This window comes from Borostomias antarcticus (assembly GCF_949987555.1).
Source record: "Borostomias antarcticus genome assembly, chromosome: 23".
Classification (NCBI taxonomy): Eukaryota; Metazoa; Chordata; class Actinopteri; order Stomiiformes; family Stomiidae; genus Borostomias; species Borostomias antarcticus.
This window is the reverse complement of record NC_140256.1, coordinates 1,355,836-1,371,259: the sequence shown is the minus strand read 5'-3', so window position 1 is coordinate 1,371,259 and position 15,424 is coordinate 1,355,836. Positions and strand designations below refer to the sequence as shown.

The 15,424-nt window shown below is 48.8% G+C and overlaps 1 protein-coding gene across 1 annotated transcript; it reads left to right on the top strand.

Annotated features, from left to right (window-relative positions):
• Positions 1 to 782: 782 nt before the first annotated feature.
• On the top strand, positions 783 to 14,381 carry LOC311324785 (target of rapamycin complex 2 subunit MAPKAP1-like; the record flags this gene model as incomplete). The annotated part of the gene is made up of 5 exons (XM_084457378.1): positions 783 to 1,053; positions 5,174 to 5,200; positions 5,414 to 5,503; positions 5,985 to 6,133; positions 14,205 to 14,381. 5 exons carry the CDS (start codon positions 783 to 785, stop codon positions 14,379 to 14,381), a joined length of 714 nt encoding a protein of 237 aa, XP_084313504.1.
• Positions 14,382 to 15,424: the final 1,043 nt, after the last annotated feature.

The following is a 15,424-nucleotide window of genomic DNA, read 5'->3' as shown; positions in this document are numbered from 1 at the left end:
GGACGCTCTTTTCCGATTCCTCCTAAATTGCGATGCATTACCTGCAGCAACGGTGAACACGATGATGCTGCTGCTGATGATAATGATGAGGAAAAAAACGCCAAACGATTTGGCCACTTTTAAAAGTTTAAAGTGTAGGCAAAAAGGTTGGAACGGTATCATTACGCATCGATAAACCGTGCGTAATTCTTATATTTACGTCAAAATACTTAGCCCGATAGTTGCATGACGGCTTTCGACGGTAGAACTGAGCGATTGACAAGGTGCCAGTCGACCAGCGCGGACGTGACGGACTGAATGCAGGAGAGGAGCAACAAAAAACACAAGATGTCTATGGAGACCGGAGCTCCGCCCCTCTCAGGGATGCGCGCCTCTGCCACCACACGCACCTTCAGCAGAGACGGATTTATCAAAAGAGATGCTGCCAAGAAGATAGGCTACCATCTCTTCGTTTAGGCTCGTCTACGTCCATTTGAATTTTAAAAGCGTTGTTATAGGCATAAAAAGGTAGGCTATTGTCATGCGCTATAAAAAGAAATATGAGGGAGTGTGCATGTGAAAACGATTGGGATGCGTGAAGGTGCTTGGAAAGGTGCGTTTAATTCAACTATCTGTAAAGAATCTACCTCAGGCCCGCAGTGCCTTTTCTGAGTGTGTGGAGAGCCTGGCCGTGGAAAGAGACTGTCGGTTCCACTAATTCACGCGTCTCCTACAGGCAGATTGACGGCAGGATTCGCCAATGATACAGTAGAGATCAGTGTCTAGACGGATACCCCCAAAGAATGGCTTTCTTGGACAACCCCGCCATTATTTTGGCCCACATCCGACAGTCCCACGTGACCAGCGATGACACGGGCATGTGCGAGATGGTGCTAATCGACCACGACGTGGACCTGGAGAGGTGCCAGCTGGCCGCGGTGCCCGGCAGCAGCGGCGGGTCGCTGGGGTCGGGCTCCCTGGGCGAGGGGGGCAGCGGCGGGGGCGGCATGGGGGAGAGCCAGGCCTTCGACCTCTCCCAGTCCATGGACATCACCTCCAGCTGGGACTTCGAATGTAGGAGAGGCGCTCATATTTACGAGTGTCAGATAAACATGAAACTTCACTTACCTCAGCAAAAGGGTCTATTCAAACGAATGCCAGGTTTTGAAGCCTCGGCGCTACCATGAAATAACTTATTTAGACGCGTTCTGTCCGAGTGAAATTATTTTTTCCGAGGTAGTCTTCTTCTGTGGTCGTGGCGGTGCTTTGAAGCTTCAAAGAGACCGCCACCACCACAGAAGAAGACTGCCTCGGAAAAATAATTTCACTCGGACAGAACGCGTCTAAATAATTTAACGGTAGCGCCGAGGCGTCAAAACCCAGCATTTGTTCAAATAGACCCTTTTGCTTAGGTAAGTGAAGTTTCATGTTTATCTGACACTTGTAAATATGAGCGCCTCTCCTAAATAGGCCGACACCGATTTATTTTGACGGCGAAGTGAATGGAGCTGGAAAGGGACTGTTGTCTGGCATGAGCGAGCGGAATGCGACAACAGGACTGAGAAGGGCTAGGAGCTGGCTGGCGTTGGTTTAGGCCGTGCCCAGACACCTTTCCATACTGTAGACAGTGGAGGTTAAACTGTTCCTAGATTTGCACTCGTTCTCGGACAAAATGCTCTGTCGGCCGCGCCCCACCTTCCACACGTTTGTGCAAGGTGGACCGTCTAGCGTGGCTCTTCAGCGGGTAGCTTTTACTGAACAGTGGCTCACGCTACAGGGAGGGGCTCTTGTCTTGACCGACGGCGTGCCGCAGGACGCAGGTCGCGGCAGTACAGGAAGTGAATGGTTTTGAAAGCAGGGTCAATATCCTCGTAGTTCAACCTGCTCATGATGAAAGTAGGCCAGTAGCTGATCTGGAATTCACTTTCTAAATTGGTTGACTTGAAATTGAATTGACCTCGGTCCACTCATGCTGCTAAGTCTGTCTTTGAAAATCACACCGGTCACTGTGAACAAATTCACAGAGCATTCAAATGAGGGAGTATGTACTTTAGCCTAATATTAGGGTAATCTGTATGTGATATGATGAAACAACCCTTATTCAGTAGAATTGTACAGTTGAAAAGCTTCGCCTAAATCAGTAATAGTCTCATAGGGGAGAGCGGTGACAATGGAGGGGTCAAACCTATTTAATGAGGAACTATTTTAGCTTTCATTCTTTTGCTGTCAAAACCCCCTCTACCTGTCCATCATCCCAGGATACCCATCGACCGGGGTGATGTCTCGTCCGTGTACTCAGGGTGGTGATTTTCAGAGATGGACGTTTCTCTCTTTCACTCTCTGTACTGTGTCCGCGACCACACACCTAGGCGCCAGGGTGCCCCTGGCTTGAGTGACAGGGACTTGGGCCAATTTAATTTGGTTAGCGGATGAATTTATAATCAGTTTGATTCAGTGGCTGAATAAGGGAGATGGTCAGTGGAATAATAATAATAATATTAACAACAATAATAATTATTGTTGTTGTTATTATGATTGTTGTTTTTGTTATTATTATTATTACTATTATTATGATTATTATCAACTCCACTCCACACTAATAAGTTAACAGTGTCTAATACACTGTTGGTCATTGAGGATTCATAGTTCATGACAGATTACTCATGAATTGTCAGTGGCTTGGCTTGGTCAATCCGGTCGGCTGGGGGGTCTCCAGGTCGTGTAAGAAACGGAGAGGAGGGCACTGAACCTACAACCCTCTTCCTCCCTGAGGGTTGTGAGTTCAAATCCCGTTTGCTTATTGTAGTTTGGCTGTTTTTTTTGTCGAGGCACTGAAAAAATCAAAACATCATGTTTTCATGAAGTAATTGAAGTCTGGGTTGATGGCGTCCGGGGTGTGAGTTCATGGTCTCGGGGTGTGAGTTCATGGTCTACTACGTCGTCTCCCATGTCATTGTTGTTTTTATATATATATATTTTTTAATGTATAAATATTGTCAGGGGCTTCTTTATTTTCCGGACGATTGGCGCTCAGTGTCGGGCAGAAGCAGCGTAATCAGGGGGTGGCCGTGGCTTGATTTGTATGTAAATGGAAATTATTCCTTTGTTCGCTCTGTTGCCCAAATGAAATGGATTGTTTTTATGGAACCTGCCTGCTCTCTGTTAACCCTTTCACTGCCTGGGGGATGTTAACCCTCTCACTGCTCCCTCCATGTTCACCCTCTCACTGCCTGCTCCCTCCCTGTTAACCCTCTCACTGCTCCATGTTAACCCTCTCACTGCTCCATGTTAACCCTCTCACTGCTCCCTGTTAACCCTCTCACTGCTCCCTGTTAACCCTCTCACTGCTCCCTCCATGTTCACCCTCTCACTGCCTGCTCCCTCCATGTTAACCCTCTCACTGCTCCATGTTAACCCTCTCACTGCTCCCTGTTAACCCTCTCACTGCTCCCTGTTAACCCTCTCACTTCTCCCTGTTAACCCTCTCACTTCTCCCTGTTAACCCTCTCACTGCTCCCTGTTAACCCTCTCACTTCTCCCTGTTAACCCTCTCACTGCTCCCTGTTAACCCTCTCACTGCTCCCTGTTAACCCTCTCACTGCTCCCTGTTAACCCTCTCACTGCTCCCTGTTAACCCTCTCACTGCCTGCTCCCTGTTAACCCTCTCACTGCCTGCTCCCTGTTAACCCTCTCACTGCTGCTCCCTCCATGTTAACCCTCTCACTTCCTGGGCGCTTCCTGGAGTTAGTTTATGATCTCACGTCTTTATTCTTAAAGTTGGGCTTAGCTGAACATTTAAAACGGCTGTGTTTAACCGTTTGAACGGACTTGGCCTTCTCGTGCCTTACCTTCAGCCTCTGAGTAGCGTAACGAATTAAAACGCTTAAAAGAACAAGTGATTTCCATTAGAAGGTTTTTCTCAGTGCTCGTGTGCCACAGAGCCCACTGATACCAATGGGGCCATGGGTTTGAGTTAACGAGGCGTAGACTGGGTAACAATGAGAGTCCAGATTGGGCAGACCACATTTAACCATTTTGAAATGTTAGGTGTGCAGGGGTTCAAACTTTTTTGGTTAACCAGCCACCTGGCTGGTAAGTGAAAAAAAAAATTCAGACAGACTTTTTTCCCCCTGCTTAATGGAAAAAAATAAATAAATAATTAATTTAATTTGAAGCTGTTGGTAAGTAAGAACTGGTAAGTAAGAATCGGAGGGAGTCCAAAGGGGTCTGGCTCTACCATCTCCTTCTGGCTCCCCCGACTCGCCGTGGGGGCTGTGTTTCTGGACGCCGGCCGTGGTTTTGGGTTGGAAGGTAAAGGGTTAAAGTATCGATGTCCAACGAGAGTCCTCTGAGGAGCTGACCTGAAGCGCCTGTCTCACCAGGACGTCAGCAAGAGAGACGCGAGAAGCCCGGGGTGGCCGGTAAGAACCCGGGGGCCAGGGAAGGGCCACGATATTCATGGGAGGAGAGGTGTATCATATAGGGCCTCGGGTATAAATGGTAAATGGACTGCACTCATATAGCGCTTTTCCACCTTAGCGGCACTCAAAGCGCTTTACAATGGCCTCTCATTCACCCATTCACACACACATTCACACACCAATGGCGGCAGCTGCCATGCAAGGTGCTAACCTGCTCATTGGGAGCAATTTGGGGTTAGGTGTCTTGCTCAAGGACACTTCGACATGTGGACAGTCTGAGCTGGGATTCGAACCACTGACCCTTCGATCACTGAACGACCCACTCTACCAACTAGGCTACAGCCGCCCATATACAGGTATACAGGTGTGGAGGAGAGGTGTAACATATACAGGCCTAACGTTTTGAGAAGAGGGTAGAACGTGCGTAGGCCTAGCGTGGTGTGTGCACTGTAACAGATGCACATTGTTCCAGGAAGCTGAAGATAATTTTTTGTTGCTTTGGTGCGTACTTTCACGTGTGTATTATGTTTGTGTGAGGTGGGGGAGGGGGGGTTGAAAGTGAGGTTGTGTGTGTGTGTGTGTGTGTGTGTATTATGTTTGTGTGAGGTGGGGGAGGGGGGGTTGAAAGTGAGGTTGTGTGTGCGTGTGTGTGTGTGTGTGTGTGTGTGTGTGTTGGCGCGCAGACAGGATTGACACAGGCCAGAGTGATCCCTTTCCCTCCAGCGTTACTCTTAGCGAATCTCACACCTCTCAGAGATGCTCTGTGCCATCAGCGTCCAGCTTCCCCTCACGCCCGCACTGTAAACAAACCTCCCTGTCGTTATTTCACCTTGAATTCTGTGTTGTTATGTCACCTTGAATTTCTCTGAGGTAAGTTCGTGATTGCTTTTGACCAATGTCAGTGGACGGCGATGAAAGGAAGGGTATTTTTTGGTTTTAAATGTAAAAACAAAATGATGTTTTAAATGCTGGAATATTTCTTTACTTGGTACTTCTGTTTGTCTCTTTTAAAGCGCAAAGACTTGAAAGGCTGAGGAAGGAACGGCAGAATCAGATCAAATGCAAAAACGTTCAGTGGATGGAGAGGTCGTCCTCACAATCAGGTACGTATTTCTCTGTCCGTTTATAAGAGAGGTAGGGCTGGGTATCGAGTCGAATTTCAAGAATCGATTCGATTCCGATTCACAAGGTTTGGAATCGATTATCACGATTCGATTCGATTCAATATCGATGTAACCTTAATTACATGACTGCCAAGTTATGCAACACATCAATACTAGGGCTGGGTATCGATACTGATTTCCAAAAATGAATGAATCATTGAAAGAATGAATGAATTAATGAACTATGCATTCCTTCATTTATTCATTCATTCATTCATTCATTCGATAAAAGACCGATTTTGGGATTCATGAATCGATTCTGAATCATTTGATTCAGAATCGATTAATTTATTTTTTTAACCCAGCCCTATTCATTTCCAACCAGAATGATTGTTTTCTTTATTTTAACTTAGAACTGGTCGATCGCACCTCATCCTTTCTCCCCCCTCTCTCTCTCTCTCTCTCTCTCTCTCTCTCTCAGTGGAGGACATGGGATCTTTGTTTGAGAAGCGGGACTTCAAGGATCGGCCCAAAAGCACCGGGACCAAGTCCACCCTCTCCCTCCGCCTGGAGCAGTGCCCCCAGCAGCTCAACAACCCCTTCAACGAATACTCCAAATTCGACGGCAAGGTGACTCGCATTCGCTCTTATTTATTTAAAAAAATATAAAAATTAACGAGTGCTTATACCTCGAAAACCTGAAGCCTACTTGTTAGTTAAGTGTTGGTCTGTTGAAGAAAATTAATAGGTATTTTACAGTTTTACTGTTTGCTAAAAATGTATTCTGTGCTGTGTACTGTAGCCTTCAGTTACCTGTTCTGGAAGGTTCTGGTACCTTCCAGTTGTTCTTCAAAATCACATGTTATTAGCCTGGTACTTTCTATTAAAGTAATTTAAGTAATACAACTAGTAACTAGTCGGCTACTGTAAAATAGTAGAGTAAAGTAGAATAAAGTAGTAGAATAAAGTTTGAAAATAACGTGAAGTACCAAGCAGGCTATCTAGCAGTTACACATTTTGACAAAGAAAAAAAGCCTTCTAGAACTTTCTCTCCTACCCTCAAAAGTGTGCGTTAACGGTTCCTGTCCGATATCTCCCCTGATGTTTCCAGCCTGTCTTTCTCGTGCCATTTTAGAACCACTTACGCAGTAATTCCCCAAAACCCGGGGATCTATCTCGGGATGTATGTGACAGTCGCGGAGCCGCTCCTCGTGGCTAATGACACGGGCGCGAGTCTCCGAAGGCCGGGTGACCTTCTTTCTGTCATTCCGCGCTCAGACTCGCACGATCGGGAGAAAAGAGCAAGACTGACAGAATTGCGCGTGGAATAAATGTCAGGGTGAATTGCTCGGGCCTTTTACAAGGATTTGTGGGAAAGGGCAAAGGTCGTGGCAAAGTGCATCTGCAGCTCGCAGACGACCTGGTGGCTCAGATTAAACAAATACTCTTTGATTCATGCTAAGAAATGTCTCCCTCGATGGCGTCAGGGTACAACGCCAGCCTTCAGCCCCGGTAATATCCTCGATATCAGCAATAATATTTACATTACAGATTGCTTTTTATAATGCATGACTCCAATCTCTTGTCTCCGGCCCTGAAAGCCGGCTTAAAAGCCTTGGCTGTGTTAGCATAGCATTACTGAAACACAACGCCAAAAAATCTCTCTTACTTTTTTCATTAAAGACTTTTTTTGGGGGTGGGGGGGTGTTCAGTGTGATCAAATAGCTGGCACTTTCTCGTTCCCTTCTCGAGGACATCTGGTGACCGATTTGCCAAGCCTGCTCAAAAGCACGTCACCGGCGGTGTCAACGCGGCAGCTGGTTCGCGCACGGGCGTTCGTGCACAAGTGTCGGGTTCGCAGCTCGTCCCCCTCTTTCGGAAGAAGAGCGCCTGATGCGGCGCCCGTCTTTGTCTGGGGGGGGGGGGGGCGGGCGGGCGGCGCGCCGGGGCGAGCGCGGGGCTGGCAGGTAAAAAGATTCATGGCGGCGGTTTGATTTAAGAGCGGAGTAATGAGAGGCGTCCGTGTGCTCGGGGCAGATGTTTACACAGAACCCCCCCGGCCCTCCCGCTGGCAGCCGTTAAACAGCACCGGCGCCACAATCGAATCTGCCCGCATGACGGGGGAGGGGGGGAAGAGGGGGGGGAGGGGTGGGAAGAGGGGGGGGGGACGCAGATCAAATGAAAGCAGGTTTTGAGACGAATGTGCCGACAGGTAGAGTACCAGAAGATGGGTTTTCCCCCTTCATTGTTTTCACTCCGGCTCTCTGCGTTACAACCGAGGTCGATATCTCTGTAGAGTTGCGCAACGAAGCGCCGACGAGGACAATGAAGTCTTTCACCCCCCCCTCGCCATATCTGTTCTTGATAATCTCTCCTATTAAGACTGACTGAGAGACGAAGTGGGTGATTTTTATTTTTATTTCATGTTTATTCTTTGCTCCGTTGAGGACGGTTGAAGGGAGGGAGAGAGGGTGAGATCATTAAGTATGTATTTGCGTCTCGGTAAATAATCCGGTCACAAGGAAGAACTCCCTCCATTTGAACCCCGTCTTGTGTCATTAACAGTAACGGTTGGGGGTTGGCTTTATACGTTATATATTCAAGCCGTAAACTGCTTCGCCACAGGTCTGGCGCCTATCAAGGCTCTTAAACATTCGCGCAAATCTGTTTATATTTATTTTTCCATCAGGAATGATTTGTTACAAAGTCTGCTTCAAAAACAACGTGAAACAATTGTCTTCTTTTGTGTGTGTGTGGGGGTGTGTGTGGGGGGGGTAGGGGGGGTGGGGTTGTTGGCTCAGGGCAACGTGGACACTATAAATGTTCACAGTGATGGCGAGTTCAAAGGAAATCTAACACAACGGAGCTCATCCGTTCGCCGTGTCATGCAGCCCTGGGCCGGTCGGCTGGGTTTGCACCGTCAGAGCTGCGAACATAATTAATACACACAGTGTGTATATTCACTTTCACTGACACTTCAGACGCGTAAATGTGACACACAGTGTTTCTTTTTGCACGCACACACACACACACACACACACACACACACACACACACACACACTCCTTGCCAGACCTCCCAGCTTTCATGCCCCCTTGGATGATTACTCCGCTGCCAAACAGCAACTTATAATTTGGCCTTGAGGGGGGTTGACTTGACAGTCACCCAAAAGTGCGGCTACCCGCCCCCACACCACCCCCCACCACCCCCAGCTTGGCAACGCTGAAGCTCAGTGGGTATGAACCACGGCGGGTAGTGAGAACAGTGGGCCTGGGGCGTGTGGGGCAGGGGCCCCACAGGATGAGGAAGAGACCCCGCACTTATGACTGTCGCTTACAAAGGAGCTTCCTCCCCGAGTCGCTCCGGCCCACGGAGCTAATCACACGTTGTCGTCGTTCAGAGGGACGCGGCAACGCCGCGGGAGGCGTGGAATCGAAAGCGGCGCCAGTCAAGACGGTGGAACTTATCTGCTCGTTAGCGTGCTGAGGCTCACCGCTTCCAAGCTTAACGAAGGGCTGCAATTAAGCTGCTACAGGGGTATTGTTGGGGCTAGGTGCTACAGGGGGTATTGTTGGGGCTAGGTGCTACAGGGGGTATTGTTGGGGCTAGGGGCTACAGGGGGTATTGTTGGGGCTAGGGGCTACAGGGGGTATTGTTGGGGCTAGGTGCTACAGGGGGTATTGTTGGGGCTAGGGGCTACAGGGGGTATTGTTGGGGCTAGGGGCTACAGGGGGTATTGTTGGGGCTAGGTGCTACAGGGGGTATTGTTGGGGCTAGGGGCTACAGGGGGTATTGTTGGGGCTAGGGGCTACAGGGGGTATTGTTGGGGCTAGGTGCTACAGGGGGTATTGTTGGGGCTAGGGGCTACAGGGGGTATTGTTGGGGCTAGGGGCTACAGGGGGTATTGTTGGGGCTAGGGGCTACAGGGGGTATTGTTGGGGCTAGGTGGCAGCTGAAATCAAGGCCTTTCATTGGCTGAGAATCCGGAAAGATTGCGCAGTTCAGCTATTTGTCTATCGGTGTTGTCGGCCCCCTCGTAGATCTGCAACTTAAACATCTACCAAAATGTGGTGCAAATGTGGTGCCTCATTTTGAAAACACCGCAGAATCCAGACACAGTGTGCATGAGCACAAAACCCCCAAATGGCATGCTCACAAAAAAATGTATTTATAAAACCGTGTACACACACCTGCACCCAATTACCCCTTTATAAATCACAGTCCATCTGGAAATCTGCACACATTGATCAGCCTTGCATCCCGCCCTCAACACGCCCATAATTGACTATAAATGTTCAGTGAACCGCCTCATTCATCCATTCATAAATTATGACTGCCTCACGACAACGACGGAGATTCCCGTTTTGAAATCGAAGTGCGTGGCGGAGATTGAAGGAAAACCGTGGCGGCCATGTGGCGAGGCGTCGGTCTCGTAAAGGGAACATTCTAGCTTCTGATAGGTTCAATCCGCATCCGTGTCACTGTGTAGATATTAAGATGTGCCACTGTGATTAGAATATTATATTATGAAAGTGTGGCGGGTGCAAGACTGAGGCGTTGAAAACGGCATCAATTTAAACATAATTTGTCCTCCTGTTCACCTTATTTATGACACATAAATAAAGTCATAATTTACTGAAATATTGGGCACAATGTAGACTAGATTTGGCTACATGTGTTGGTGGCTTTCAACAGGGTTTCGTATTCCTAATTAAACCCAGCGGTTTGTTCGTCCTCGTGATCGACAAACTAATTTCTATACCGTACAGATCCAATTAAATTCCTGATTAAAATGTAGACCATATTTGAGGGGTCGTTTTGCAAAAAACAGATATCTCCGTTTGGATTATCCTAATCTTGTTTGCCCATTATCTGCTGTGAGCGGAGCAGGTTTAAATAGTATGGCTTGCAACTACATTGATTTATTCATCGTGACATTAGCAAAATCAACACGGTGACAACATAGTGACTGATGGCAGACGTGAAAACTTTCACACACCCTAATATTTATTCACAAGCAGTCAAACTTCTCAAAAGAATTCACGTCTCTACGTCTCGTCATGTTATGGGAGCTCTATAGTGTGGGAGAGGCCATGTTGATTATTTTACACAAGTTCGGTATCAATTTCAAAGCATTTCTCCAGTTTCATCCTTCTGCCCTGGAAGTCGCAGTTTGACATTTCTCCAGGAATGTGCGCGGGCGTGGGTCCGAGCTGCCGTTACAGGGTCGCGCATTATCCCGTCGAGTGTGCTTTTCATAGATCCCCACTTTGGCGGGAGAAGTTGCGTACGCCTCTTTCAAGGCCTGTTTTCAACCTGTATGCAACCTTTATGCAACCTTTATAAACGAGACCCCTGGGGCCTCTTGGACGAATGACGTGAGAATACTCCCAGCGCTGGGAGTCCCTGGGTTCTGGTATGTTTGGCTCAGATACCAGCGAACACTCGGGTTAGCCGGCGCTGAAATGCAAACTAGCGTTGGTCCACAAGGCCTCAGTCTGCTGGAGGGGCTGGACCAGAGAAAAATGGTAAATGGACTGCACTTATATAGCGCTTTTCCACCTTAGCGGCACTCAAAGCGCTTTACAATGGCCTCTCATTCACCCATTCACACACACATTCACACACCAATGGCGGAAGCTGCCATGCAAGGTGCTAACCTGCTCATTGGGAGCAATTTGGGGTTAGGTGTCTTGCTCAAGGACACTTCGACATGTGGACAGTCGGAGCTGGGATTCGAACCGCTGACCCTTCGATCACTGAACGACCCGCTCTACCAACTGAGCTACAGCCGCCCCCATGATGCACTCTGTCTGTCAGACGAGAGGAGGCTACAGACTGGAGGCTTGGAGAGGAACTGCTTAGCTATTATGTTTTTCTTGTGTGTCATATAATCATATAATGAAGTGCTTCATCAAAAGCCAGGTCAGGGAGAGGAAGGCGAGGTGTGTGTGTGTGTGGGTGCGTGCGCGTGCGTGTGTGTGTGTGTGTGTGTGTGTGTGTGTGTGTGTGTGTGTGTGTGTGTGTGAGTGTGTGTGTGAGTGTGTGAGTGTGTGAGTGTGAGAGTGTGAGTGCGTGCGAGTGTGTGTGTGTGAGTGTGTGAGTGTGTGAGTGTGTGAGTGTGTGAGTGTGAGAGTGTGAGAGTGTGAGTGCGTGCGAGTGTGTGTGTACGCGTGAGTGTGTGTGTGTGTACGCGCTGAGCAGTTATGCCCACAATCACAATGCGGATGACGGCAGCTTTCCTCTCCCAGCTACCCCGTGGCCCGGAGCCTCCCGAAACATCTGGGCCGCCTTTGATGGGGAAAAACTGTGTTTTTCGGGTCCAAATGACTTCATAATTTGGCGCTCCCAGTCAGTCGAAACGCTTGATGCTTCATTATCCGCGGGTCAGTAGAAAAGTGCCTCCAACTCAGGCTTTCTGGCATGATTATAAAACAATAAATGTGTGATTTAAGAAATTGCCGCTGTCAACGGGAAGCATGATGTGTGTATAAAACCCATTATGTGAGGAAGCTAATGAACCCCCCCCCCCCCCACCCCCCCCCCCCCCCCAAACACCACATTTCATACTGCAATTTAGTAAAAAGGTTGTGGACTTTTCTGAATGCAGTTTGTCTCTGATGGAACGGAAGGCTACCCCCCCCCCCCCCCCAGATACAGTAATGTAATGTATCTTTCCCCCCCCCTCTGAATAAGTAATGTATTACTTAACTGATTTCTGACTCTGGCTTAATGCAGTACCATTAAGTTGGAAAATGAGAACGCCTGCATTTTTTTCCCCATCCTGATTGCATGAGGAAATCATAAACAAATGAAATCAAACATATGTGGGGGGTGGAGGGGGGGGGGGGGGTGATTGCCAAACTCAAGTTTCAACAGTATCAGTTTTCTGATTAACGATTCGATGAATGATTAGGTCTATGGGAATGTGGTTTAGGACGAGTGGGTCAGCGTGTGCTTCCAGAGGGAGACCAGGACAAGTAAAGGGATGTTTGGAACGCCTGCTCACAGTTGGAACACGGATCTTCCAACGGTACTGTAGATATGATATTGCTAGTCCTGCCAGGGTGGAACCGCAGGAGAACCTTGTGTGTTATTGTTCTCTGACACCGGCGTTGGTTGAGGAACAGAAGACGACGACGAAACCTCTCGTCTTTGTTCCTTCCTCCCTCTCTCCCTCCTCTCTTTCTCCCTCCCTCTCTCGCTCTCCCTCCCTCCCTCCCCCCCTCCCTCCCTCCCCCTCTCTCCCTCCTCTCTTTCTCCCTCTCTCGCTCACCCTCTCTCTCTCCCTCCCTCCCTCCCCCTCTCTCTCTCCCTCTCTCTCTCTCCCTCTCTCTCTCTTTCTACCCCTCCCTCCCTCCGTTCCTCCTCGTGAACCTGGGAGGGAAAAAAAACAAAAAAAGAATCTCCCGGGGTCAAATTAATTTCCAGACCTCATCTTATTGGACCGTGCTGCCATCATGTATTACATTCAGCCCTGGGTCCTCCCCTCACACCGTGGCCCCCCGAAAAACTTCTACCTGTTCTCCGCGTCGCAAATAGCCTCCTCTTTCATTTCCTGACAGGTGTTGCGTTTTTACCTCGTAGAATTGTCATTGTGTATCATTTCACGGGGACACCAGCGTCCCTGTTTCCCCCTTTTGGTTCCGTTTGATTGATCCCCGCGGTTTTATTGAGACGAGCAGTAGTGGCGTGACGTTATTATTATTGTTATTATTATTATTCACTTGATTAAGAATCAGCAAGAGACGCACTCGGCGGAGAAGGGTCAAACCGTACATCTGTGACCTTGTTTCTCAAAAAAGAGCATACTTGGCAATCCATCCTTCTCTAGTATGCTTCACTTTTTTCGAGACGGGAAGTTAAAGGAAGGGGCACGCACGGACAAAGTGGGGCACGACAAATGGAGTAATCGCTGGCTCCTAAACGACAGTTTGAACGCGGCGTCGTCTCGCCGTGTTGATACGACTTCGACCTCAGCGAGTGCGTTCTTGCGACCGCCGCCGTCGCCGCCTCGGTCTGTATTTGTGTCAATACCCGCCAGACGTGATTCGCTGAACGAGCTCGCTGGGGGAGTGAACACCTCGTGCCCCGCCCCCCCGCGGTGACGGAACACACAGCAGACATGTTGTCATTAGAAGGTGGAATATAAAACAGCTTCCGGAGGTTGACGGCGTATAATTTAAGCGTTTCTCTGCTCGTCTTACGAATCCACACCTCACAATAACGCAGGGGGAGGCCTGAGGATCGAGGCGCCGCCACGGGTAATTATGCAGAGCGGCTTAATCACAGGGGACGCCAGCGGGCTCCCTCAGCGCCTCCCTCACCCCCTTACCGGGAGCAGTAAACACCATCTTCAGATGTGCTTGTGGAACCCCAAACCTCCGCTCGGATCACGACCTGCGCGTTCACAAACTCATTTCACCACGAGGGGATCAACATTTCTTTCTTTCTTTTTTTTAAGATATTTTTTTAGGGCTTTTCAGCTTTTAATGCTATAGGACAGTGTAGAGAGACAGGAAACGTGGGAGAGAGAGAGAGGGGAGGACATGCGGCACAGGACCCGAGCCGGGAATCGAACCCGGGTCCGCCGCGCCAAGGCCTACCCTTCATATGGTGCGCGCCTTACCCGGTGAGCTACCGGGGCGCCCCGGGATCAACACTTTTTGAGGCCTTTTTATTTATTCTCGTTCAACTACAGGGCCACATAGGTACAACCGCAACCAAAAAGATCGACGTCTACCTCTCGATGCAGCCGGCCCAGGAGAAGCTGCACCCCATGACGGTGGTGACCATCGCCAACGCCCGCGTCCACGACCTCATCGGGCTCATCTGCTGGCAGTACACCGGCGAGGGGCGGGAGCCCAAACTCAAGTGAGCACGCAAGCGCACACACACACACACACACACACACACACACACACACACACACACACACAAGCACACACACACACAAGCACACACACACACACACACGCACACACACACAAGCACACACACACACACACACACACACAAGCACACGCACACACACACACACACAGGGCTTGAGGTTTTCCGGCCCGGGAATATTCTGGTGCAGGAATATTGTTTTCTCGTGAATCATATTGTTACTTTTAGAAGGAAGCACTTGAAGTTACTCCAGTATTTGCTTCTTTTCTATCCACTGAGACATGATTTTGTATATCATTATAGTTCATTACAACTTCATTCATTGTTTCAAAACCTTGAAATTGTTATTCTAGCTTCTTGATTTGATACTTGATTAATACTCTCAAAGTGCACCAGATTGATGCATTTAGATTTTCAGGCACATGATTTTTTCCTGCTTCAAGCCCTGCACACACACACACACACCCACACACACACACACACACACACACACCACACACCACACCACACACGCATTAAAAAAAAAAAAAAAAAATGGTGAAAATATATTTCCAATTCAAATTAAACTGTACATTTCTCGCCCACCTAGACACATTAAAACACATCAATCCACCAATGTTGCATAAAATCAGTGACACAACAACATGTTTTTGTATGTCGGTACGCATTTCACTTTGAAAGCATCGGTTGTTGTAGAAGGGTAGGAGACATTCTGTCCATCCTCCTCCAGCTTTGATGACCCCCCAATGGCCGCCCGAGCGTTTCTCCCATACTTCTTTGTTTATTTTATACGTCCTCGGTGAATGAGTCTCCACAGCTCTCACTCTCGACGGCGCAAGAATGCAACTCCCTGCCCCGCGGGGGCGGATTTATTACACCCCCGCCCCGACAGTAGGTACAGTCCAGAGAACGGGACGCGCGGAAGAATGCAGAAGAAGAGAGAGAGCGTTTAGGGGGGGGGGGGGGGGGGTCTCCGAAACAACAACAAAACAACCAGTCCACAGTGGACAGTTGTTGGGAGGTTGAGGC